The sequence below is a fragment of the Danio rerio genome, chromosome 15 (genome assembly GCF_052040795.2).
Source record: "Danio rerio strain M-AB ecotype USA chromosome 15, GRCz13ab, whole genome shotgun sequence".
In the NCBI taxonomy this organism is placed as follows: domain Eukaryota; kingdom Metazoa; phylum Chordata; class Actinopteri; order Cypriniformes; family Danionidae; genus Danio; species Danio rerio.
Window position 1 is genome coordinate 28,191,992 of NC_141035.1, and position 26,178 is coordinate 28,218,169.

The 26,178-nt window shown below is 36.0% G+C and overlaps 1 protein-coding gene across 8 annotated transcripts; it reads right to left on the reverse strand.

Annotated features, from left to right (window-relative positions):
* Window positions 1-1,741: 1,741 nt before the first annotated feature.
* hif1al (hypoxia inducible factor 1 subunit alpha, like) lies at window positions 1,742-25,704 on the reverse strand. Of its 8 annotated transcripts, none has more exons than XR_015508414.1 (15): window positions 25,578-25,704; window positions 15,964-16,154; window positions 15,365-15,513; window positions 14,147-14,231; window positions 13,940-14,043; window positions 10,724-10,911; window positions 9,415-9,521; window positions 8,593-8,740; window positions 7,597-7,811; window positions 7,135-7,271; window positions 6,961-7,056; window positions 6,716-6,876; window positions 5,673-6,116; window positions 4,718-4,832; window positions 1,742-3,026 (listed from the first exon to the last, which is right to left on the reverse strand). XR_015508414.1 is itself a non-coding variant. In XM_087282558.1 (15 exons), the coding sequence occupies exons 3-15, from the start codon at window positions 15,145-15,147 to the stop codon at window positions 2,947-2,949; spliced, it is 1,590 nt and encodes a 529-aa protein (XP_087138684.1). In that variant the 5' UTR covers window positions 15,148-15,513; window positions 15,964-16,154; window positions 25,578-25,704; the 3' UTR covers window positions 1,742-2,946.
* Between the last annotated feature and the right edge of the window lie 474 nt (window positions 25,705-26,178).

Sequence of the window (26,178 nt, forward strand, 5' to 3'; positions counted from 1 at the left end):
ACTTCATCTTTTATTTCAGGCAATAAAAGCCCAAACGGCTTGCCATAGGCCTTCTGTTTTGGTGTTTAATATTAAACGCTGTTAGAGATTGCTGGAACATTGTGTATTCTCTTCACTGGATAAACAAAACAGTATGACTGTCTTTTATACATTAACTAAATGTTTGTAAAATTAACTAAACGTGAGTATTTGCCAAAACAAGACAATGAAAAACAACAATTCAATATTTCAGCGTTATCTGTTTGTGCGGTTTCAATATTAGGATTTGTGCAGCGTCAGCATTGTGCAGTTGAAGTCTGTCCAACAGAATGAAACCCTATTAACAAAGATTGCATGATTTTATGCTTCAGCGGGGTTTGGATTAAAGATTGCAGATTTAATGGGTTGTGTGAAAAGGATTTATGAAAAGGAAACGAGAAGGAAAATGTTTAAAAAATACCTTGGTCCATTTTTGTGGTACATTTTTTATCAGCCCAAAAATAAAATACAGTTTAATAAATAAATAAAAAATACTACGGTGTCTCTAAAGGCACACAAGGTTTAAGATTCTACAGATGCAAATAAAATGTAAAGTATTAATCTAGAAAATGACCTTAATGTGTATTTAAATGCATGTAGTCTGAAAGATGCTTTTAAAAATGCACAAATAACATATTCCTGTACCTGAAAGTGTCTTGTTTACCAAAAAAAAAAAAAAAACTCTCTTAAAAGAATAAGCAAAAAAGTGAACGTTTCCCTTTAAAACACCTATATACCTTCCTATATACAGACAAATTTGTATTAAATTAAATATTAAATGTATAAATGGTATATTGTAAAATACAAAAATTGTTTTCCTAAAATTTAAGTCTCTTTCCAACTTTACAGCCACACCCCCCCACACACACATACACATACACACACACACACACACACACACACACACACACACACACACACACACACACACACACACTCAACGCCACTTAATTGGGTACACCTGACCAACTGCTCATTAACCAAATTTCAAATCAGCCAATCACATGGCAGCAACTCAACGTATTTAGACAATCTGTTGCAGTTCAACCTGAGCATCAGAATAGGGAAGAAAGGTGATTTAAGTGAATGTGGCATAGGCAATGCAGTGGTGCAGTAGGTAGTGCTGTCGCCTCACAGCAAGAAGGTTGCTGGTTCGAGCCCCGGCTGGGTCAGTTGGTTTTTATTTGTGGAGTCTGCATGCTCTCCCTGCATTTGCATGAGTTTCCTCCGGGTGCTCCGGTTTACCCCACAAGTCCAAAGAGATGCAGTACAGGTGAATTGGGTAGGCTAAATTGTCCGTAGTGTATGAGTGTGTATGGATGTTTCCCAGAGATGGGTTGCAGCTGGAAAGGCATCTGCTGCATAAAACATATGCTGGATGAGTTGGTGGTTTATTCCGCTGTGGTGACCTCGGATTAATAAAGGGACTAAGGCGAAAAGAAAATGAATGAATCTATGTTGAATGTTGAATCTACGCCATGAAGGATTAAGGCAGTTCTGAAGGCAAAAGGGGTCCAACCCAGTACTAGTAAGCTGTACCTGATAATATGTGGCTGGTGAGTGTGTGTATATATGCATCTTTCTTTTTTGGTGAAACAAATGGTTTGGAAAAAGAGAAGGGTGAGTAAATGACAACAGAATTCTGAGTGTTTAACTATCCCACTAAAACTACATCAAAAAAAGTGTTGTCACATTTTGATGTCTAGTAACGACCCAACACATGTTTGGAGTGCATTTAAAATGGTTTAATTCTTTTATCAGTCAATACAAGTTATAAGTACATTGAAAATAAAGGATGCAAAAATACACAAGTAATATACACAAGATGTCTAAGAGAAGACCTGTTATCCATATGAGAAAGGCATGTGTCTTACCGGACACGGTTTGAATGAGGCCCTGGAGTCATGAGTGTACGAGCTCCACAAATCAGGGCCCACAAATACCGGATTCACATTCAAATGAACACAATAAAAGCACCACAACTAATCCTGTATGCCACTATTTTAAAGAAATTGTCTCTACTGCGTCAAACATGATGGAGAGAAATCAAGATGATCTGCATGTTTGTCTAGCTAACATCTCATCTTCTTGTTTTCCAAAACACGAGGCTTTCAGACGGTCGTATCTTCGAAAATTGTTACGGATGATACGGTAATATTTCGATAAACTGAACACCAAGTATAGATTCACTTATAAGTAGTAACTGCAAAAAGTGTATAAAATGCTTTATAAAAAGACGATCACAGGTAGAGTATTTGTTGCGTTTGTCAGCTATGGCCTCGGTGAGTAATCTGCTAACTTTAAAAGCACGATCACAACCGCTCAAAGTCAGCCGTTTTGCCGCTCGGACTCATAATTCTAGCTGCAAGAAAACACCTCGTGGAGCTCAGCTTACGGTCAAATGAGGTTCTGCTCAAAGGTATGAGATTAACAGGTTTCGATTAAGGCTACAAGTGGTAGAACAACTTTTTCTAGCATATCTTGACCAAGTTCATCTTCCGTTTCGAAACCCCTTTAGCCGTGTTTGTGCTTTGGACGACTTGAACGGCGAAAAGAAAAGGGGGTGATCGAAGCACCATTATTTTCCAGAAATGTCGCTATCAAATTGAATAACAGATCTAAATAGGGGGGTATCTAAAAGTTTATAACTATATTATACTAATTCCGTTAACTAAATCTATTTTTTGTACTACTTTTGATTATAATATTGGGGCAAAAAACAAAAGAAAACAAAAGAAGTACACAAATGGACGCATGTGATGGACAGAATGTATAGGCTAATTGTCCTCCTGTGTTTTGTGCGTTAAACATTTGTTTCTCTGTAATACATGTTATGTTGATACATGTTGAGGGTGAAGAGGGTTGTTTAGAACCCTTCCCGTTAACGGTGGCTGTGCTCGCTGAGGACTCGTCCACTTGGTTTCTACTTCAAGTCAGGGATGGCAATGTTTCCCCGACAGGTCTTCGTAAGTCAGGTGGACGAGACAGGAAAGTGTCCCTCATAAGAGCTGTAAATAAGGAAATTAAAGTTCATGAGTCAGCTTTTAAGAGTCAATGTGCCTTTATCATGCTATTTTAGAGGTCTGCTATGTTTTTGATGGATGAATATATGCATGGACGGATGGATATATATATATAGATAGATGTATACATGCATGGATGGATGGATGGATGTGTATATGCATGGATGGATGGATGTGTATATGCATGGATGGATGGATGTGTACAGTACATACACCCATTCATGCATCCATCCATATCCATGCATATGTACATTCATCCATCCATGCATATATACTTCCATCCATGCATCCATCCATCTATATATATATAAGTCCAACCATCCATGGATATATACTTCCATCCATAGAAAAATAATTTAATCCATGCATATATACACATCCATGCATCCGTCCATGCATATATAAATTCATTTATAAATACTTCCATGCATCCATTTATGGAAATATAGTTTCATCCATGCATATTTACATCCATCCATCCATGTATTCATCCATGCATACAGTATATACATCCATCCATCTATATATACACGTCCATCCATCCATCTATGCATCCATCCATAGAAATATAATTTCATTCATGAATTTATATATCTATGCATCCATCCATCCATCCATGCATATATAAATCCATCCATCCAAGCATTTATTTATCCATGCATATCCTTCCATCCATCCATCCATTTATGGAAATATACTTTTATCCATGCATCCATCCATGCATATAGTATAAACATCCATCCATCCATCCATATATACGCCCATCCATCCATCCATGCATTTATACTTCCATCCATCCATCCATACATCCATCCATGGGTAAATACTTGCATTCATCCATCCATCCATCCATCCATGCATCCAGTATATATGCATGGATAGATTGATGGGTGTATATATGCATGAGTTGACCGATGCATGAATGGATGGATGTATATAGGCATGGATGGATGTATGTGTATATGCATGAATGGACGGCTGCATAGATGGACTGATGAAAGCATGGATCAGAAAAAGTTTTGAAATTATAAATAATAATAAAAAAAACAACAACTGTCCAGCAAGGACGCAAAATGTTATTGATGGTCATGATTGAAGTATATTGAGAATACAGTGAAGAGAGTGGGAGGGGTGTTAGCAGTATTAATAAGGTGTAGACTAAATTTTAGGTTTGATATAATGAGAATAATATAAGATGTTTTTTATCATAGCTTGACTACTGTCAGACAATAACACTATGGGAAATGATTTAGGGAAGCTCCAGCTATTTCAAAATAAGGCATTGAGATATTTCCTTCAAAGTCTGTATGGTACAAATAATAATACTATGACTTCAGAGAACAAATGGCTGCAACATTTCTATGAACATGGAATGTTTAACATTTTAAAACTCCAATAGATCAGCATAATCAATTTTAATCTAATGTGTTCTTACATGAATTTTATACTAGATGAGTAACAGAGTATATGTAGAATCAAAACAGTGGCTGCAAGTATTCGACAAGTCTTTTTTTTTATCACGGGACAAAAACAACTAAACAAAAAGCCTATTACATCTGAATTATGATGTTTTTGGTGTAAACAACTTTTTTAAAAACATAAACAGACCTCAAAAAAACAGCCCAAAACAAATACTTAAGTCAGTTCATGACCCCTTTTAAAATAAAGCTGTATACCTGCTGTGTCACACAATGCCTGCACTCCGCCCAGTAACGGGTCCCTGTCGGTTAAAAGCTGACTTCTCTTTTGAGGTGGTGGTTCAAATTCATCAGAACCATCAGACAAGCCATCCTGAAAACCACACAGAAAACACCACCCAAATGACTCAGACCCTGAAACATGTACCAGCATACTCCTGTACCAAGGTTCGGATTAGGGCTGCACAATAAATGCACAAAAAAAACACAAGAGGTATGAATAATTTCGGGCTTGACTGTGGTTATCGCAATAAATGTATATGAAATACTGGCATCACTGAGAGGTGCGATAAATGATATTTAATTTGTGTACCAAGCATTTGTGTGTTGCAAACATTGGATGACTATTAAAATAGTTTTTTTTTATTCCCCTTAAATTCTCTGTGGCTCTTAGTACACAAGATTAACCACTGTCCGAATTTTCATTGCCAATCCTAATGATGTTTTGGGTCAATTTTGAATTTCCACAACCAGCGCAGCTAAAATCTGCAAGACACCAGACCTCCAGAACCGAGATTGAGAACTCCTGGTCTAAATGTTTGCACCTTCACATCGTTTTGATTAGCCCAAATTAGATGTAATTACACTATATCTAGTATCTGTTTATTTTAATATGATCATGACATAAATAAGGGCTGTTTGATATGGGAAAATTGACATTGCAATTTTGTATTTTTCTACGATAAATATTGAGTCTCAAATTGGATTCCTGAAGGAAAACTATGCAGAGCTGTGACCCTCCAGGAATTGAGACCAATACAGTGCAGAGTACAAATAAAATAAAATACACAATGCTTTTTGATTGTCAGGAAGTCTAGCAAAAAACATGATCACAGCAACATCATATATTGCATATTTTCTCAGTATTGTGCAGCCCTAGTTCAGATTTACTAACAGCCTACTTCTGCACATTTAAAAAATAAGCTGAATTTACCAGTAATGTGTGGCTGAGCAGAAGCTGGTCCTCTACCGAGCCGCTCATCTGTTTCTTGTCCCATCTAGCAGCCAAAACAGGAATGTCATCATCATCATCATCTTCCAAACACCTGATGTGAAGAACAGCACATAACGGGACATTAAAGACACATCGTACAATCAAACACAGATCTTCATTTTGAAAAGATTATTAAAACATTTAAACATAAAACATTTAATTCATATATAATACAATGATTTCTGACAAGGTTCATGTCAGACTAAAAACTAGCTGATGACAATACAGTATAGAAATATTAACAATAAAATAATATAATGATCTATATTAAAATAGAAAAGAGGTATTTAAAATCATATTAATATCACTTTTTAGTAGTGTTTTAATTAAATAAACATAGCCTTGGTATACAATAGATGTGTTTAAATTTTCTGGATAATATCTCTCTCACTCAGTCAGTCAGTCAGTCACTCACTCACTCACTCACTCACTCACTCACTCGGTCACTCACTCACTCACTCACTCACTCACTCACTCACTCACTCACTCACTCACTCACTCACTCACTCACTCACTCACTCGGTCACTCACTCACTCGGTCACTCACTCGGTCACTCACTCAGTCACTCGGTCACTCACTCGGTCACTCACTCGGTCACTCACTCGGTCACTCGCTCGGTCACTCGCTCGGTCACTCGCTCGGTCACTCGCTCGGTCACTCGCTCGGTCACTCGCTCACTCGCTCGGTCACTCGCTCAGTCACTCGCTCAGTCACTCGCTCAGTCACTCGCTCAGTCACTCGCTCAGTCACTCGCTCACTCACTCCCTCACTCACTCCCTCACTCACTCCCTCACTCACTCCCTCACTCACTCCCTCACTCACTCCCTCACTCACTCACACTCACTCGGTCACTCACTCGGTCACTCACTCGGTCACTCACTCACTCACTCACTCACTCGGTCACTCACTCGGTCGGTCACTCACTCGGTCACTCACTCGGTCACTCACTCGGTCACTCACTCGGTCAGTCACTCACTCGCACAAATCTGTTGAATTCATAATCATACTTTACCGTTTCCTAGAATTACTGGTTAGCATTTCCAAAGGTGGTGTTATTTCACTCTGGGGCAGGAAGGTCAACTGGAAGTCATCGTCCATGGAGATATATGGAGCTAGCATGTCCAAATCAAGCTCATCCACAGCCTATCAGAGAATCAATGCATGAAACACCCACGATTCTCCTCTTAAGCATATCATAAAGCATCTCAACATTACTTTGAGATCTACCTCTGACTGTCCTTTCGGGGTTAGGCTCTCCTCAGGCTTGAGGGCGAAGAACTTCTCCACTCCTTCCATCTCCATGGGGAGCTCTTCAGCGGGGCTCTGCTGAAACAAACCCTTAAACGTCAAATGGTTCAAATTCAACAAATAATAAATACACAAACAAACCCTCATACACACCGCTGCAGGGGGAGATTTGGCCGGTCCATCGAATATTGGAGACAGAAGCTTGCGGAGTTCAGGCGTGCAGAAGTCCTGAGGGCATTCCGGGACACTGTTGGGACTTTGCGGACAGCAGAAGGACAACTCCAAACCCTCTATGAAAATAATCAAGCATTATTAAAGGTTTTTTTTGTTTGATGTGTAACTTAGCTTCATCTTAAACATAGATAGAGTACGGATCGAATAGGTCCTCCCCCTTATTAAAATAGCCAATAGGGTTTAATTCCCATCACAGCTCCGCAAGTCATTAAACTAAAGCACATCAGAGTAATGATTATAGCAACAGTCTATAATAGTAATGCTCAGACTGTTTCTCTCCTTTGTCCAGAAATGAAAGCTTGTCGAATATAGTGAAATAGCAGAGGGGCCTTGCAAAGGGGCAAGCAACTCTGCAGTGTGTAAAAGCCTGATTGTGGGCACCTGTCAGGGAGATGATGGCGTCTCCAGAATGAGGTGCCAGCTGCAGAAGCTCCTCTGGGTTCTCCTTCATCTGCAGGAAGAGTTTGGCAGTGCTGCTTTCCTCCATGTCAGAGTCTTCTTGCTCCTCCTTAAGCACCATCAGCCTCTCCACTTTGGGCTTTGGTTTCTCACATGTCTGCTCTAATGAGAACACGACGTCCTGCTCTTCCACACCACTGCCAGAAAGAGGAAAACAAACTATTACTACCTTTTACATTAACACTAAGGTGTAATTGAACATACGATCAAGCATTTTGTATTTATTATCTATACATTTAAGAAAAAAGTGAACATTTTATTTGAGTTAGCACATAAGACAGAATGTTATATAGGATTCAATTATATTCAGAATAAATGACTAAAACAATTGAAAACAATTTGAGATACAATTTTAATACTTGGTTATTACAGATTACTAAAATCTTTTTGCCCCTTGAAATAATTTTATTATAGTTTGCATACATGCATATAGTTGAAGTCAGAATTATTAGCCTCCTTTGTATATTTCCTTCCACAATTTCTGTTTAACAGAAGATTTTTCTAAGCACAATAGTTTTAATAAATTACCTCTAATAACAGATTTTTTTTTTAAATCTTTGCCAAGATGACAGCACATAATATTTTACTAGATATTTTTATATTGACCTTAAATATTTTTCAAAAAAATAAAAACTGCTTTTATTCTAGCTGAAATAAAACAAACAAAGACTTTCTGCAGGACAAAATATATAATCAATAATATAATAGCAAATACAGTAAAAATTGGGAAATATTTAAAAATAAATAAATAAATAAAAAAATCTAATAATTGTGATTTCCAACTAAATATAAAAAAAACTATAAAAAAAATTACAGAAAATAAAATTGATGAATAAAAACTACAGCAGTATGTCAATGCTAATAAAACAACATCAGATCCAGCAAAAATAGGGCAGAAGACAAAGATGTTTGAGCTACCTGAGAATGAAGTTGAGGCAGACCACCGCCTCAGGCTGAGAGGTCCTGCTGTTGTAGAGGACAGTGGCTTGAGTCTCAGTCCACACAAATCCTCCATTCTTAGCAAGAAAACGGTACTGGCCGGTACACACCTGACCCTTGGAGAACACTGGAAGTACACAGAAAAAAAACTATAATTGGCCACTTTTATAATTCTATAAAAAATACAAAGAATTAAAACAACATTAAATTACTTAAGGCTGATTTATATTTGAGTCAAGCGCACGTGTATGCTCCAGCACAGTTTTCGTGCGGTTGAATAGCCCTCGACGTGGCTGATGCCAATGCTGACGTGCACCTCATAATAAATTTAACTACATATCGCAACGATGCGTAGCGCAAGGTGATTGGTTGGCTTGGTAGCTGTGACCAGTGTGGCAGGACTGAGAGCCACTCGAACCCGTTGGTGCGGCTGTTTAAGTGTTGAGTCTCATGAAGGAGCTCCAGATGAAAACTTTTTTTGTGTTTACAGCTACTTGTACATTAAGGTAGCGTTCAGAAAAAATTAAAGACCCATGAAGAAACTCGAAACAGAAAAACAGAAAAACCTACTGCCAGCTAGTGTATCGGAGGCGTTATTGCAGAGCAACACAAACAGTATGCAGAAGTATAAATGCACGGCTACGTGCAAGGCAGGTGCCGTGGGCCATGTCAATCACTCAATCCAAAAGTATAAATCAGCCTTAACACTATCCTTAGAAATCATTTGTTTTGGATTGTGGTTAAGACTAAATGTATTATGAAAGTTTAATGATACCACAGGAAAGACATGCGTAAACTTACAGATGTGTAAGCTTCTGGATACATGATCAAAATCCAAGGCATGAAAAAACTCAAAAGCAGAGCGGCCAATCAGATCATCAGGCTGGTATCCGACAAGCTCAGTGACACTGTGAACACAAAACAGTTGATGATTATTTTAAGTTTCCTTCCTTACTTTAAAATCTTTAGAAAGTTTGTGGTTTATGCTTTTATCATTTTTGTCAAATATTTTTGTTCATTAATCTTTTGTTTTATGCACCACTCATTTTTGCAAGAAACGATGCAACTACAAAAAAAAAAAAAACATTTGATGGTCAGACTTTGGATTCATTTTGAGTGACTTATTTATGTCTATTGTTTGCATTTGGTAAGAAAGGAATAGTTTACCCAAAAGCTTAAACTCTATCATCATTTACTTACATTTCATTTGACAAAAACCTGTTTCCTTTTACAGTTGAACACAAAACAAGTCGTTTAAAAAAATGTTTGTGCAACTATCAACTTCCTGAGTTTTTGTTTTTCATACTATGGAAGTCAATGATTACCGTTTTTTAACATACTTCAAAATACCTTATTTTGTGTTCAACAGCAAAAAAGAAAACTCATAAAGGTTTGGAACCACTTGAGAGTGAGTACATTTTCATTTTTGGGTGAACTATGCATTTAAGATACATTTTTGTCAATCTGTTCAACAACAAAACAGAGTATAAACAAAGTCTAAAACATTCTGACCTTGTCCCCTTTCAACCAGTTCTACATGATGGAATGTAGACCCATCACTTCCCCTCCCCCTCAAAAAACACCTACCCTCTAACATACTGACCAAACACGAGATCATTTTGCAGTGGTGCTTATTCAATCCTTAGATTTACCTCATAAGAATCTAAATTTAGTTAAAAACCTGTGCATTAGAAATGTCCTACATAAAATCTGACTGTTGTGTTCAATCTCAAACCTTGAGACACTATAAATAAAGCATGCTCTAAGTGCAATCTGAGAGGAGGGGAAAAAAAAAAAACAGGAAACCCAAGTCACATGCTTTCTCACACCATGAATGAATCTGTCTTTAGATGTCCTCCATACGCATTTAAAACACAGAAAGTGAGAATCAAACAGAATCTGCAAGGCTCATTAAGTCGCTGAATCATAAGTAACGTTAATTTCACTGAACATGTGGGTGGATTAAACGAGTATTTAGACGCTACACAAACACAAACCCAGCTGACCTTCTGGGGTCATCAGGCACTATATTTAACTTTTAGCACCTTTGAGCGCGTGTTAAATTCATGTGCTTCTGCATAAGCATGCGTTTCATTTAGAGATGTCTCACCGTCCGTCACACTGTGTGTAAGTCAGGTCCAAGTTGTGGCGTGTGAGGAAAGTGCTGCTGTCGAGCGGAAACTCAACGCTGGATGGGTGAGGTATGGGTTCGCACAATAATGTCAGGAAGCTTCCAGCAGAGGGCGAGTTTTCATCATCACCGCTGAAAGGCTGCATGTGTCCTGTGCAATGAAGGACCTGAGAGAAGAAATGGAAAGATACCGTTTAATGGAGTTAAAGAGAAATGTATTATTTGTTTATGCTGTACAAAAAAAACAAGCACAAGCATGCACTTAGAATGAATATATGAAAAGCATAAAGGGATAGTTTACCCAAAAATACAAATTTACCCTTTATTTACTCACTTAAGTGATTCCAAACCCTTCAAACTTTCTTTATTCTGATATATAAAAAAGAAGATATTTTGAAAAATGTTGGAAACCGGTAACCATTAGCTTCCAAAGTAACAAAACACTTCCTAAATACTCAGGAAGTCAATGATTAAAGGTTTCCAACATCTTTTGTGTTCAAAAGAAAAAGTTACACAAACAGGATTGTGACAGGTGAAGAAAGAGTAAATTACAGAATTTCTATTTTTGGGCGAACTAGTGGCATGGGCAATATAGGTGTTGGCCCAGGGCGAGCCATTTAAACTAGAACCGCCACTGGGATGAACAATACCTTTAAATGATATAAAAAAAACAACAACAACTGTTTTTATTTCATTTTTCAGAAAATTTACAGGAATCAGAGAGTAAAATTCAATACCTTTAAAGACCTTTTTTAAGACTCTTTCCATACATTTTAAGACCTTATTACCACTTTAGGTTTCAACCGGAAACACTGGCGAGATTTTAACATACAGTATATTTACTAAATATTAACGAATCAAAAGAAATGAATCCAAAACTAAAACATTATTCATCTACTAAATACAATTCTATTAAATTTAGCTAATTCAGCACGTTGACGCCTATAGAACTGCAGAATAAATGGTGTTGCCTTGGTTACTGCAGTAAACAAAGCAGCATGATGTCAAATATAGTAGGATTTTATTGATTTCATAAACTACACAGCATCCTGACATTCACAGATTTAATTCAGGCAAACGTTAACATACAACCATACATGGCATAATCAAAAACTATATATAATTTAATACCTTGCAAAACAGCATTAAAAACTTTAAGGGCCTAAAATTTCCCGCACATACCCTGTTTTCCCCCTCACCATTAATGCACTTAATTGATTACAAGTGACAGGTGAGACTTTTTTTTTAACTGTTAAAATTGTTCTAGTTTTAAGAAACTGTTCTGTTTAACTTCATATTTAAATAATTAGAAACCCATCAAGGCCCCTGAAGGTCCCCTAAATTCATCATGGTTTCCACAAAAATATTGCTCACAAAATATTTCTTTAGCAGAAAATCAGTGTATTAGAATGGTTTAAGAACAATCATGTGACACTCAGGGCTGAAGTATTGATGCTAAATAAATCAGATTTGACATCAAAGTAATAAATTACATTTTAAAATAGATTATGACAGAAAAATAGTCATTTTTTTATTGTAATAGTATTTCAAAATATTACCATAATTGTTTACCACATGCTTATGAAATAAATGCAGCTTTGGAGTGCTAATCTGCTAAACTTACAAACCCTAAACTTTAACAATATTTAAAGTTCATAGAGTTTACAACCAAAGTTTCATCGAGGCTGTTTGTCCATTTCTCAACAAATTACAGAGGACTAAGATGAAAGCACAATATTGTGTAACATGACGTGCGAAGTGAGTGGTCGAGCTGGATCAGTGCCTTCTGTCTTGGCACAGACTGCAGCTGGATCTCTGCCTCCTGCTTATTTGTGTCCTGTTATATGCACTCATGGGACTTGACCCCATAGCTCAACAAAGAGCCAGGCTGATGTGAAGCGGTAATGCTGATACACTCCTGCATACCCTTCAGAGCAGCCTACACCCTCTAAAGATGGGCTAACAGGTGCTGCGTGTCAAAATAGCTAAAGGAAGTCCAATGCCGGTACTGATTAATCCTAGTCACGACATTAAATGTTTTATAAACAACTTTTTGTTTAGCTTGAATGCAGCTAAAAGGAATAGTTCACCCCAAAAAAGAAAATTCTGTCATCATTTAATTTGTTTCAGAGCGGTTGGGTTTCTTTTTTTTCAGTTGAACAAGAAAGAAGATATTTAAAGAATGTTGGAAACCAGCAGACACTAGCTGTTTTCATCCACCTATAAGCATGCGCATAAACTGCAATGGAGACAATTTTATCAAAAACATTCTAGTATGCACATTAAAAAGTCCTGTGATTTTGTTAAGAGATCATGTGATGATAAAATGTGTGTAAATAGAGTGACCAGCAGGCTGAGCACACTGTAGAACATCTGAAATGTTGTTTTTGTCATTCTAAAATGCTGTAACCGTTTCAGTATTAGTCTTATTATATTATTAATAACTTCCTGAATAGTCATGATTGTCTGTGCTCCGCGTCTCACACCTTCAAACGCCACCACACGTTCATTGCATGACAGCATTTGCATTCTGAGACACAAGTAATTTATTAAATGAAGAGAAGGTTGACGCAGCTTCTCCTACCGCAGCAAATTCTACTTTTACTATTAATATTTGGTGCCAGTTTATCAGGAAGTGAGGATTTTGTTCTCTAGTGACTACTTGGATGAAAACGCTGCTTTATTTGCATGTCTTTTTTGCGATATTCCTATTTTGCGTAAAAATTTATTCTGCATCTTTGAATAGAAACATAGATAATGCCTACTAGTTTGCAACAATCTTGAAAACATCTTTTTTGTTCAACTGAAAAGAGAAACTCATAAAGGTTCGGAACCAATTAAGGATGTGCAAATGGAGAGTAAAAGTTCCAACTTGTGTGAATTTTTCCTTTTATTATTTAATTTATTATGCTTTATTTGAAAGCTCTGGAAATATGCTTTCCACTGATGTATGGTTTGTTATGATTTACAGATATGGAAACTATTGAAAATCTAGAACCTGAGGGTTTAAAAAACAAATCTAAATATTGAGAAACTTTAAAAGTTTACTAAATTAGGCTCTTATCAATGCATATTACTAATCAAAAATTAAGTTGACGTATTTACAGTAGGAAAATGCCTTCATGGAAGATTTATTATTCTAATCATTTTTGGCATAAAACTTCAATTTTAAAATGATGTGAACAGTATGCGTACCTTCCATGTTGCAGACTTGATATTAACGGTTCTTCCTGTGTGGGTAAGTGTGCTCTTCATGCGAAGGAAAAAATTATGTTCCATTGTCTTTTTCTTTGAAACACCTTCAGATGAAACAAATTATCCTGGTTAGTCCCAAACATGTTTATGAACATTACGTCACAACATAGTAGCTAAAATCCAACAAAAAACAGAAATATTTCATACCTGGTCTTGTGGCAAGGATGTCTCGCAATTCTTCTTGGTCGCAGGGATGAACAAACTCATACACACTCTGGCCAAGCAGCTCCAGCTTTACAATGACAAATAAAAAAACAGACATTTCATATTATTATGACACATAAATATACAAAAATTATACCACTTTTACTTTGCTCATTTATTGTGCACATAAAAGCATTTTCTGAAGTATGTATTTGTTGGACACCCAACAAGGAATCACTTGATGTTCAGCTTGAATAGATGGTCATGTGTATGAGATTTCATGCCCTTTCCATCAAGTCACCCACTGTCTTTCTTTAAACTCCTTCTGTAACCCCCTTTATGTAACATAAAACCTTTTAGAAAACTAAAAATATATTATTATATAATACAAGTAGATATTTTAACATATATTTAGATATCACAACAATACAACATATTTATTTATTAGCATATACATTCTATTATGTCATAATATAATAGTGACTATATCAAAACAATATTTGCTTTTCTGATCATACAAGCTTAAACAATCAAAATGCCATGAATGTGATAAATTAAGATGAAAAAATAAACAACCCACTCGAAGTATACATTAACTGCATTACAATGAGTGATTACTATTGGTTCACTCTTGTATTTGATTATCAGCCATGTTTCCTTCCTTGACAATATCACAATAAAAATGACTGAAAGCACATGCTTAGAAATAAATGCCAACGATCTCAATTCTCTATCAATAACCTTGATGTTTTTTCAATCATTGCATCACTCAGTAGCAATCTACATACAAATATTATAAATCCCATGATATACTATTTAATTAAAAAGCTTGAAATACCTTTGCAGCGATATATTGGTAGAAAACATCCCAAAGACATTAACCAGCAAGTTAACCAAAGGTTTCAAAATCCTGAAACAAACTCCCCACAAACCTCATCTTGAACTGATTTAACTTGATACATCCGTCCCAGTTCCTTCTTCAAATTTCGTCTGAAGTATATCATTTAGTCCTGGTAGTTTACAAGGCACTAAAACTACTTGTGTTCCCCGCAGGATCTGACCTATTCCAAGGGGTCTGAACTCACACGTAACTTGTACACTGTGCCTCATTCCAGACCCGAGGAATCCAAAGGCGCACTATTCTCGGGTTGCTACTGGAGCTAACCTCTACACATCGTAAAATTCACGGTGTTGTTTTTGACGCAGTACTTCAATGCTCACCTGAGTGATGCCGATGTATTTGCTGACACTTTCAGAGAGGAAGACCATGTCCCCTTCCTCTGTCATCACCAGGATAAAGCCAGCCAATGCCTGCTGATAAAAGCCATCGGTGGGAGTCTCGGATTTTTCAGTCTGTGATTTAGTCGACCCTGTTGGATGTGACGACAGTCAAATATTGCCAAAGCAGAATAAGATGAACATACTGTATGTAACTTATACACACTGTAGTCAGCACAAAACAAATATAATTTACCCATGTTTAATGCGTTCTGTGCTGCATTTCTTACATTTACAGTTTTGCTCGAAGAGTTCAGTATGTTAACATTTGGAAACACTTTGCTAGATTTTACCAAGATAAAGGGGAATTCGTTACAAAATACTGTAAACAACCCCCAAACTAACCAAGTACGATTATATTTAGTTATATTTGTTTTTAGTTTACCTCATTCACATAATTTACAGTAATTCTTTTTGTTTTTTCCTTCTGTGGTTTATCTCCCCATTAAAGCAAACTTTTGAGGTATTTTTGGATTTTGTCAAACAAATAAATCAGCATTAGGACATTATGCAGGTACCTAATATATTTCTACAGAACTCACCAGATTGGATCAAGCGGTTCATGCGCAGATAGCTGAGTGTCACCCTCATGATGGCAGCTTTGTCCAGGTGGGAGGCGATACGTCGTGGAAGGGGTAACGAATGAGCGAGCTCATAAAACACCTCCGTCTCCTGACTCCTCCTACAGCGCGCCGCGTCACGCGAACGCACCTTCCGCTGCTCCAAACTGGGCCTAAATAAGAATGAAAACAAAAAATAAAGAAATAAAATTATTTAATAACGACTAGATTTCTAATAGTCCAACAAGGCAAAACAGGAAGAAAAACGTAATTGAACTTAAATAAACACAATTATTTCAACTGTTTCCACTGTTTTTCTTCAACCAAAACTTAAAAAGACAACAACAGAAAAACAAATTCCATTCCCTCTGCATCTTACATCTTGGTTTCTCTCCAATAATGTTGTCCCGGCAGTAATTAGTGTGTTCTGGTGCTTTGTGTATCCTAGAGCCTTGTCAAAAAAAGTCCAAGATAAACTTGAAATGAAGTCAGGGGGAAGCCTTTCACTCGCACTCCCCTCCTCCACTGGTTTTAAGTATGTAGAAGAACTCGCTGTGGTTTATGCCATTAAAGCCTGTCCCACGGCCCTCCCCCATGCTTCCTATCTGATAGAGTCCCTCCCAGCCCTCGGTCTGTGACCTCCTTTGTGCTTTGAACAGGATTGAACTCCACAGACCTCTGACATTCCCAAATGACCCATCAAAAAGTTGCCAAAGTCTCAGCAAAGATTTTTTTTTTGCACAGTCAAATAATCCTTTACGATATACAGTGCTGGATTAACTTGATTGCTGATTGAAGATAATAGCATGTCTGTAGTATGCCCTATAAAGGCAAAGTGCAATATCCATGCAAATACTGAAACTGAACAAAAAGCCTTTTAAAGTTGACACCAGCTTGGATTGTGTAGTTACTACAATTTTGACGTTCTTGTTCCTCAAAGCCAGGGAAAATATTTAACCAGGAAACACAAGAGAGAACAGATGTCACAAAACCTGCTCCAGGCTTTAACTCAATTTGGACGTAATGTGTAGTTACTGCATTTTGCCCTTTTAGGGCAATGTTACTTTCTGCCTCGCTGTATTTTGTTTGCTTAATTGTGGTCCTTTTACAAGAATATTTAAGGAATAGAAGTATAAAAAACATTTTCATTTGGGATTGTAAACATATCATGCTGCTCGCATGTACCCTCTCAACACAACAACAATGGCAGCTAGTGGTTAGAACTTAAAAAGATGTGGCATGACATAGTGGTTCTTTTCGAGAGCCGTGACTCATTCTGAAATTTACATCTGCACTATCAACCATTCAGTGTATTCATGTTGCTAACGTGTTGTTGTGTTAGATGTTGTTGTCCTGTCTAACCTCCATAGGTATGAAATAGAAGTCAATAGCATGTCAAAGATGGTGGAGTTCAAGGACAGACCAACTGGCCCAATTGCCATAGACCATTGGTAGCTCAAATGGGTTTAGGAGCCAAAGAATTTCCCACAAATGGTTTTGCTATAACGAGCAGCTTCGACCTGCCGAAACTACTTCAAAACAAACCTTCTTATGGGCGGATTTTGAAATGACGCTATTTTAGTTTTCAGTTTTAGTTTAAACTAGAGCTAGGCGATACAGCAAAAGAATTTAACACAATATAAATATTTTATATGATTCAGTATCAATAATTATTTAGCATCCAACATACAATCCATTTATATTAGGAATATTATTGTTTTTAACCAATTTATTTTAATTTAGCAACATTACTAAGGCCAATATGTTCACAAGTCAAACGAATTAACAAAAATATCTCATCTCCTGTCTTATAATTCAATAAATAACTGTCAACTAGGCTCTTAAACTTGAACTTGATATATAAAATTTACAAGATTTTCATTTATAGAGAGTAGTAAAAAGCACTGCAGTGTTTGGGTGCTCTGTGTTTGTCTGAGGTAATTAGTTTGCCATTATTACAGAAATGTGTATATTCTATGCAAAGTGTGAAGCAGGTTGGTTAGTTCTACTTGCATAAATCGCAGTGCACACGCGACATTTTTGAAAGTTGAGATGTTTTTAACTACATGTCCTGAGAAATGATTACCTCTCTCTCTATTTGCACGAGCAAGCTGTGCGTCTTGATTTGAAATAAACCCTAACTTATTGGGATTCCTTCCAAGGTGCATGCTCAGCAGACACATTTTATTAAGACGATGGTTTTCGATCCCGAACATTTTTTTATCGTAATTAACAATGGTCAATAGAAGAAAAATTATCATGCCTAACTGAGCCTGGTTTCTCTCGAAGCTTCGCTTCGCTTCGTCAGTTGGTGAATTTTTTTTTCTCTCATTGGTTTGCTTGGATTTTTGACTTGTGAAGCTGCACATTGATGAATTTACTCTTCACTCTTTGAACTTTTAGCAGTAAAACTTTAACCATCACACTGAACTAAACTTAAACTCTAAAGTCTGGAGTTTACTAGAACTTCTATGTTAAGTGACTTTGACACAATCTCTATTGTAAAAGTGCTTCAGTGATAAACATGAATTGAATTGTGTTCAGTCAATAAATACCAATACCGTTTTATCGGCCCAGCACTAGTTTAAAGTATACCGAGGCTATAATGCATGGTAATGGTATAATTTTCATAAACTTGCATTAGGAATCCCAAAGCTCTGTTGTAGTGTTTAACAAAAAAGAATAATCTATCTTCAGCTTAAATTAAGCAAAATTTTGCAACTACTTTGGTTTAATGTTGAAAACAAAGTCTGGTAAATGTCCTGTGGTCATGATAAGCCATGACTCATGATCTGATCTGAATATGTATGAAAAAAATTGTTAATATTTTTTCATAGTCCAACATTTCCTTTAGATATGCAAGCTTGATTAGCCTTTTCTGCTGTTAGAAGATAATCAGCAGGCCTATCAGGAATGATTTATTGTGTTATTGTATTTAGCTGTACAGTAAACAGGACAGATATGTGGATGCCATTTCTGCCAAGGTTGGTTTCCTGCCACACGGCTTCTTTCGGCACGTACTCTGTGGTCAGTCAAGTCAAGCTATGTGCACTTTGGTAAAGAAAAACATTCCTCTCCCAAATCATGCTCGAGTGACGTACAGTGTACCAAAAGAATCAACACACAGGAACAAGCCTGTTTAAGAACTTGCAGAGTCAGGGTAAACATAAACAGACATATCAGCATCCTGGACCCAACTGACATAATAATGAATCGACAAAAAAAGGCATAAAACCAACCACACAACGATAGTGATATGCAAAATAAAAAAATTAATGAATAAAATAATGTGAACTTTAAACATGATCAGTAAACATTTAATGAAGGGTAAAGTTCTGAAGCAGAACAATTCATGGAAAACTGCCAAAGCTAACATGCAGATTTAAATACACGTCTATAAGAAATTTAACATGTATATAAAAAACGACATAAAAAAAAAGTCTGCACATACACCAATAAAAATAGTGTAATAAAACAATCAACACCTTTTTGTTCTTTGAGTGACGAAAATCAAATTGTGTGATAATGATGATCCTTGTACAGTACATAAAATCTTATCAGGATTGAACTCTGTTGACATGTTTTAGGTCTGAACAAAAAGCTACATGTCTGAGACAAGCTGTGGCAGAACTCTGTGTTCAATTTTGAGCCCCAGGCAACCACATCGGATTACACAATAATCTGCTCCCGGCCGGTGGTCACTGTGGGAGAAACTCGTACACTAAGCGAGCGTTACAAACACCGTCCACAAGCCCTGCTATAAATAACAGCCAAAGAGCACATTCATCACATTCATGACAACAAGGGGGTTTATTAGTTATGTGGGAATGTCAACAATTTAAAATGCATAATATGTAACATAAATGATTGCTCTTTATATTATTTTAGGCTTTGCATGTTCTGGGAAAGTATTAAGATAAACTGGTTGTTCTGTATTTAGTGATCCAATCTGTGAGTAATAAGACCAAGAAGATTATAGGTAAAGTGCTTAAATCCAATGATGCACATAATCATAACAGCTAAGCTTAAATAATGATAGCTTTAAGTCGGCTCTCAGAATGTTAAGTGCAAATGGATACAATCTTCAGAAAAGGTCAGAAAAGATATTATATAATTGTACTGTACATGATAATGTTATGACTAATCTTTAAAAACATAGCCTTGTTTTAGGTTAATTAAAACATTACAATTTTATGATTATTATATTTATTTTTGTAAAAAAAAAGAAAAAAAAAGAATTCCCACATAATTGTATTTATGCTCAACGTGGCATTGGATGCAAAGTAATCTATTAATACGATTTTAAAAAACTTAAAAAAAAAACTTTTATTTAAAATACATTTAACAATTTTGTTTATTATTTCAAAGACTCCAATATTTTTCAAAGATTTTTAATTTTAAGCTAATATGCCGATTTGTTGTTTCAGAAATATCTTAATTACAATTTGAGATGTCCAGATCCAATCACAGGATCGGAAATCAGACGGTTTCAGACTTTATTGGAATCAGCTGTTACCTGTTATAGATATATCGTTTTAAAACATCTATAGTTATGCGGTGGCACAGAGTTAGACTTCTTTCTTGACTTCACACAAAAACAGCAACGCGTGCGGCATGACATCACTTTGTCCCCGTTTACACTGCCAGTTAAATGTGGCCCAATTCAGATTTTTTTGCTCATCAGTGACACAATGGATTTTGTTCTATGACAGTGTAAAGCAAAAAAAAAATCTTCGCATATATTGCAGAGCTAAAAGCAAGACAAATTCTTCCATCATGGCTAGTGTGGCGCAGATGCTAGAACCTGCCTTTATGCATGTGCGACATCGTAAATTGTATGGCAAGTGTAAACACATTATTTTGGATATGGGTCATAAGAACATGTAAACTGACAGGCAAAAAAAAAATCAGATACAGGCAACAAATCGGAATTCAGCATCAAGACCTGACAGTGTAAACAGGACCTTAGTTGCAGAGACACTATAGGTTAAATGCCGGCAAAGTAGAACACGGAACTAGCTTGAAGTGGAAAGTGCGAGTATGTCTGTGGCCTGGAAATATTCTAAAGTTTATGACGACAACATTGCCATAGCAAACTGTGAGATATGTAAACTTAGGATTGATGCCAGGTATTTTAGGTTGAGGTGCTGTTTGTTTTTGTACTAAATTTTATTTATATTTATTGTTGCACTAAAGTTCAAAAGTGAAGAATGTATGTTATTTATTACTTGATTGTTCAAGCTAACTGACAGAAGTTCTCTGTTTGTTAAAAGAGTTGTTTAATGTTAAAATAAGGTTAATTAAATAAAAAATAAGCAACATGCTGGATTTGTTTGTTCACTCTTTATTTTTTGTTTATGCATTATAGAAGTATCAGATCGGGTTTTGGTATCGGTAGATACTTAAAATTAAAAGACTCTGAGTCAGACTCGAGGGCAACCAGATTGTGACATTCCTATTTACAATTAGTGACAATAAAGTTTTACTAACAAAAAACAACTTTCTAATATTTAGCAGAAAATGCTTGTCAACCAATTATAGAAAGAACACCATAAATACACTTTTTCCTTAACATTCCAGGCATAATTGACCAATTAAACACATCCTTGCTTATAAAACAAACACATTTCTTTCAAAACATCCCCCAAGCCATGAAAAGTACTTTAAAACAGTGCACAGAATCTCGTGCCAAAGCTTCTGTAAATGAATTCAGGAACATTGTGTCCTTCAGCAACGTCACAACAGTCACACCCTCCCTTTGTGTTGTTTATATGGTTAGGGATTTACTCCATGTGTTATGTGTACTGGTAAAATGTCAACACTCTGTATTGGTGCAGGTTGGACTGGACGCACAGCTCAACCCATCCTAACCCGTTCAAACAAACTCTGCTGAACCTCTTATTATAATAGCAGGATGGCAGGGAGGAATGTTCATGTCAGATGTTATACTGATTGATATTAATCCGGCAGTACATCAAGATATGAAGCTGTTTGTGACTTGATACAAGAACTCACAGGGTATAAATGTCCTACTATGACCGTACAATTCTTAACCTTTCTTTTAAAAGCAATATCAGCAACAATATCAGTTTAATAGTTTGCATTGACATCGGTTGTTTAAAGAACACAGTGTTTCCTTTGCAAACTTTGGGAAAAACATTTAATGTTTATTCCTTTGCCTTTTTGAAAAGACTTACATTCAGATAATTATTTAAATGATCATGGTTCAAATGAACATGTTATAATTACTGAAAGGGAAAAAAAAAAAAAATACTACTATGCTAACACCATGACCCTAGTCGGCTATTGTTGTTGTCAACTTCACAATTTCTACAGGCTGAATGCGTAAAATGTACACAGTACCTTTGTTTGTAGTTTAAAATAATAATGGTAACGGTTTTCAAATATTTGGCCTCTAAAACCCATTTTAAAATATTTGCATTTCGAGGGCCCCAAAATTTCGTTGACACAAATAAACAACATGAATACATGTTCCATGTTTACTTATGTTGTGTAAACAAAGGCATCCTTTGTGTGCAGTAAGCAGGTTTACATTATTGTAAAAATAGAAATCTACATAAACATATCCATGTTAGGACTGCTTGATATACGATAGTGCTGTTGAGTGTTGCAATAACAGTATTTCTTACAATATAACATTACCATAGAAAAATGCTATTTTTATTAGCTTTGTTTTTAAATCATTTAATAATATTAAAATAACATTCAGATATAATTAATTCTAATTCTGACTAAAAAGCTGAGTTGAGATTAAGCATGGGTCAGTAAATGTTTCTGACAGGTGGATAAAAATATTTCTTAATACCTTGACTTTTCCAAACCGGGATGAACCTTAAAAACAGTTATCGTCCCATGCCTAGTCAAGGTGGAAACATTTAATCCTTAAAACACTATGAGCGAATGCAAACCTCAGCAGGTACTTTGACTCTGATTAGCTGTCGTCATTTTCTTCGACACCTGACTTTAGTATTTATTTTCAGCACTGGATTTACCTTTGTGATAATCCAGCCAATAGCAGACAGTAAGACCCCATGTCATTGGTCAAACTTAGATAAACAACTGTTGCATAAAATAAACCTAATTTGTCAAACATATCTGTGATATGCATATTGCATATACTATTAGCGCAATAGCATTAATTTTATGATATACTGTGCGGCTCCAATTTATGCACGCTTACACTCACCGCCCACTTTATTATTTACACCTTACTAGTACCGGGTTGACTGCAGTTACACTGGACTTTACACCCCATAGACTTCCATTCATACGCACACAAATGTGTCTTACTAAAAACGCAAGATTGTGCGACAAGTTTCTCAGTTCACTGCATTGCAAAGTTCAAACTTGGTGAACTCTGACTTGCGAAATCGCATCACTTGACTGTGTGAGACCAATCGAGGATCAAAACATGACCCCTCTGGACAGAAAATTAAAATATGGACCAATCGCTCGCCTTTTTAAATGTCTAATTATCTTGTTTAACCCCACCCCTTTTGGCAGCACGTCTCGCATACTCAAACTCTAGTGTGACCCCAGCTTAAATCCTTCAATTGGCTGATTAGAAATTTGTGTTAACCATTCTAATAAGCTTGTTTGGTGTTCAAGAAACATTTCGTATCAATTATTACTATCAATGATGGAAAACAAAAACAAACTTTATTTATTAATGGTGACAAGATTTATATGAAATAAAAATCTACAATTATAACACCAAACATTCTCTTAAAAGTCAAAGTTTAGGGATTCCAGCAAAGCAACAACCCACTGTGTCGAGATGAGAAAAGGTCTAGGAGAGAGAGTGTGTGTTGTTTTCATATAGGTAGTTACAGGAACACTGTGTTCTCTCTGCAAACTCTTACAGGAAATGCAAAAAAATATGCAGCAGATTTACTTTATCATCCATCACCAACCCTGTGGTTTATTTTCCAGCATTTGGGACAAATTCTATGGGATGTTTTTTTTTTCTTAAATAGCATTAGGTTTTTGACTCTTGTATGTGTATGCAGTACTGGGACTCGTTCCAGCTGCTCTGCTGAGACTCATGCAGTTCCTCCGACTGACTGAGAGAGCGAGGGCGAGTGCGAGCGGTTCAGCTAAGTTCGTTTGCACGGCGATGGGAGGAGGAGACTATGGGAACTATGCCAGGAATAAGGTTGAATACAGGCAATAGTCTTTGCTATATCAAGAGAGCAGAGAACAAAATGTACTCTGGCCTTTTTACATCATTCTGAAAGTGAGCGCATCACTTCCTTTAGAAGTGAGCTGTGTGGGTAGTAAACAGATCGTAGTTTTGTGGTGAGATGTTTATTTAATGAGAACATTTGAACATTTTTTCCCCATGTTTTTTCATAACGTGAATTTTTGACTGCCATTTAACCACTGTGTGCTGCACATGGATCATATTAGCCAATTAAACTTCAACAGAAAAAATACCTGAATGTAATTACATCTGTAGTTAATTTCTGACTCTGAACTCAATAAAAGCATTTTACTAAACAGTATCATTTAGCACATACATAACAGTAAAGATGTCCAAGTAAGTGGAACTTACTGAATCATTTTCTTGATTTCTATTTTTTTTTAATAAAATACTCCCATTTTAAATAATAAAGTGCAAATAGAAGCTACCAAAAGATACTTGAACCCACATTTATCAGAATTCTGTTAATTGAAATGTTTAGAAAGGAAATTATGCTCTCAAAATGTAACACATATAGTTTCTACCAAACATATGAACCAACAACATCTAAAAAGGAACACAGTGTTTTCCATAAAGGAGGAAGAACTTCAGTTATCTATCATAAGACCATGTGATGAGTGGTTAATGACCAGATAATCATTTTAAAGCCTAATTTCGCCAACATCACATATAGAGTTATGTATATTTATGTAATGGTCATTATAAGTATTATGTTTACTATTGCATCATTGTGTCTTCTCATGCATCTGCCCACTGACTGTAAAAGTGCTGAAGAATATCTTAATGAAACTATCGTTTTAAACAAAAAGAAATCATGACATGGATTATTTTTACACTCCAAGAACAGAGATGAAGCGCCAGTGCAGGACTTTATCAATCTTCAAACAACACCCAGGAACATCCCCTAACGTTACACCTCAAGCTGTTTTATTGACCATGTGCTTCAACTGATCACTTCGTCCTGTTTTTTTCGTCTAAAGACGTAATCGAAGCTCAGATGGTACAAAATTATCACTTCAAGAGTTCAATTCCTTTTGTTTTTTACTCTAAATGTTGAATTTGTTATCTGTCTGTATTAAATGTGATAGTCTATTGTCTTAACATATATGTCTAAAAACAAACATCTAGATTATATAATGCACATTTCTCACTAAAGAGCTCATATCAAAACAGATTTGTATAAATAAAAACGCAAATCTATTACTACGAACTTAAATCAATGGCAATAAATATCGACGACCGACTGCAGGATCATAAGGCCATACATTCATCGACGAGACTACACTAGATGGTCCCGTGTCCCCCTTTTATCGCTTATTAAATTCACAAGCCATAACGGTTCATAAAAGCTCTGTGAAGACAAATACCTTACCTTTTCGACGTAGAGTTCACCATCTCTCTGATGAACCGGCAGCAATCCGAGTTTTGAGTTTTGTATCAGTAATGTTTGAAAAGGTCGCAGACGAAACTGGCGACTGCTGCTTGTTTATCTCTGTGCTGAAGAGGCTAGACTACAATCTTTGTATGAGGACTGGGGTGTCAAAATAAAAGTCACGGCGGAAATCATCGTTCACTAAAAACTGATTAATGGTTTGATACACGGAAGTAATAGGGTAAATAATTTTTTTTTTGAAAGTTTTTAAAGTATGAAGTATTTTTAAACTTGTAAAATGTAATGACATACAAAAAATAACTATTTATATTATCTTTATTTCATTATTATATTATGTCTGTCTTACGTTAACTGCCTGTCTGTCTGTGACAGAATCACAGATAAAGATAGATAGATAGATAGATAGATAGATAGATAGATAGATAGATAGATAGATAGATAGATAGATAGATAGATAATTTTGTATATAAATATATCATCGCAAATTTAAAAGTGAATATATGTGCATTATTTAGGAATTAATTAATTAATTCAATAAACAAACAAACAAACAAATAAATAAATAAATAAATAAATAAAT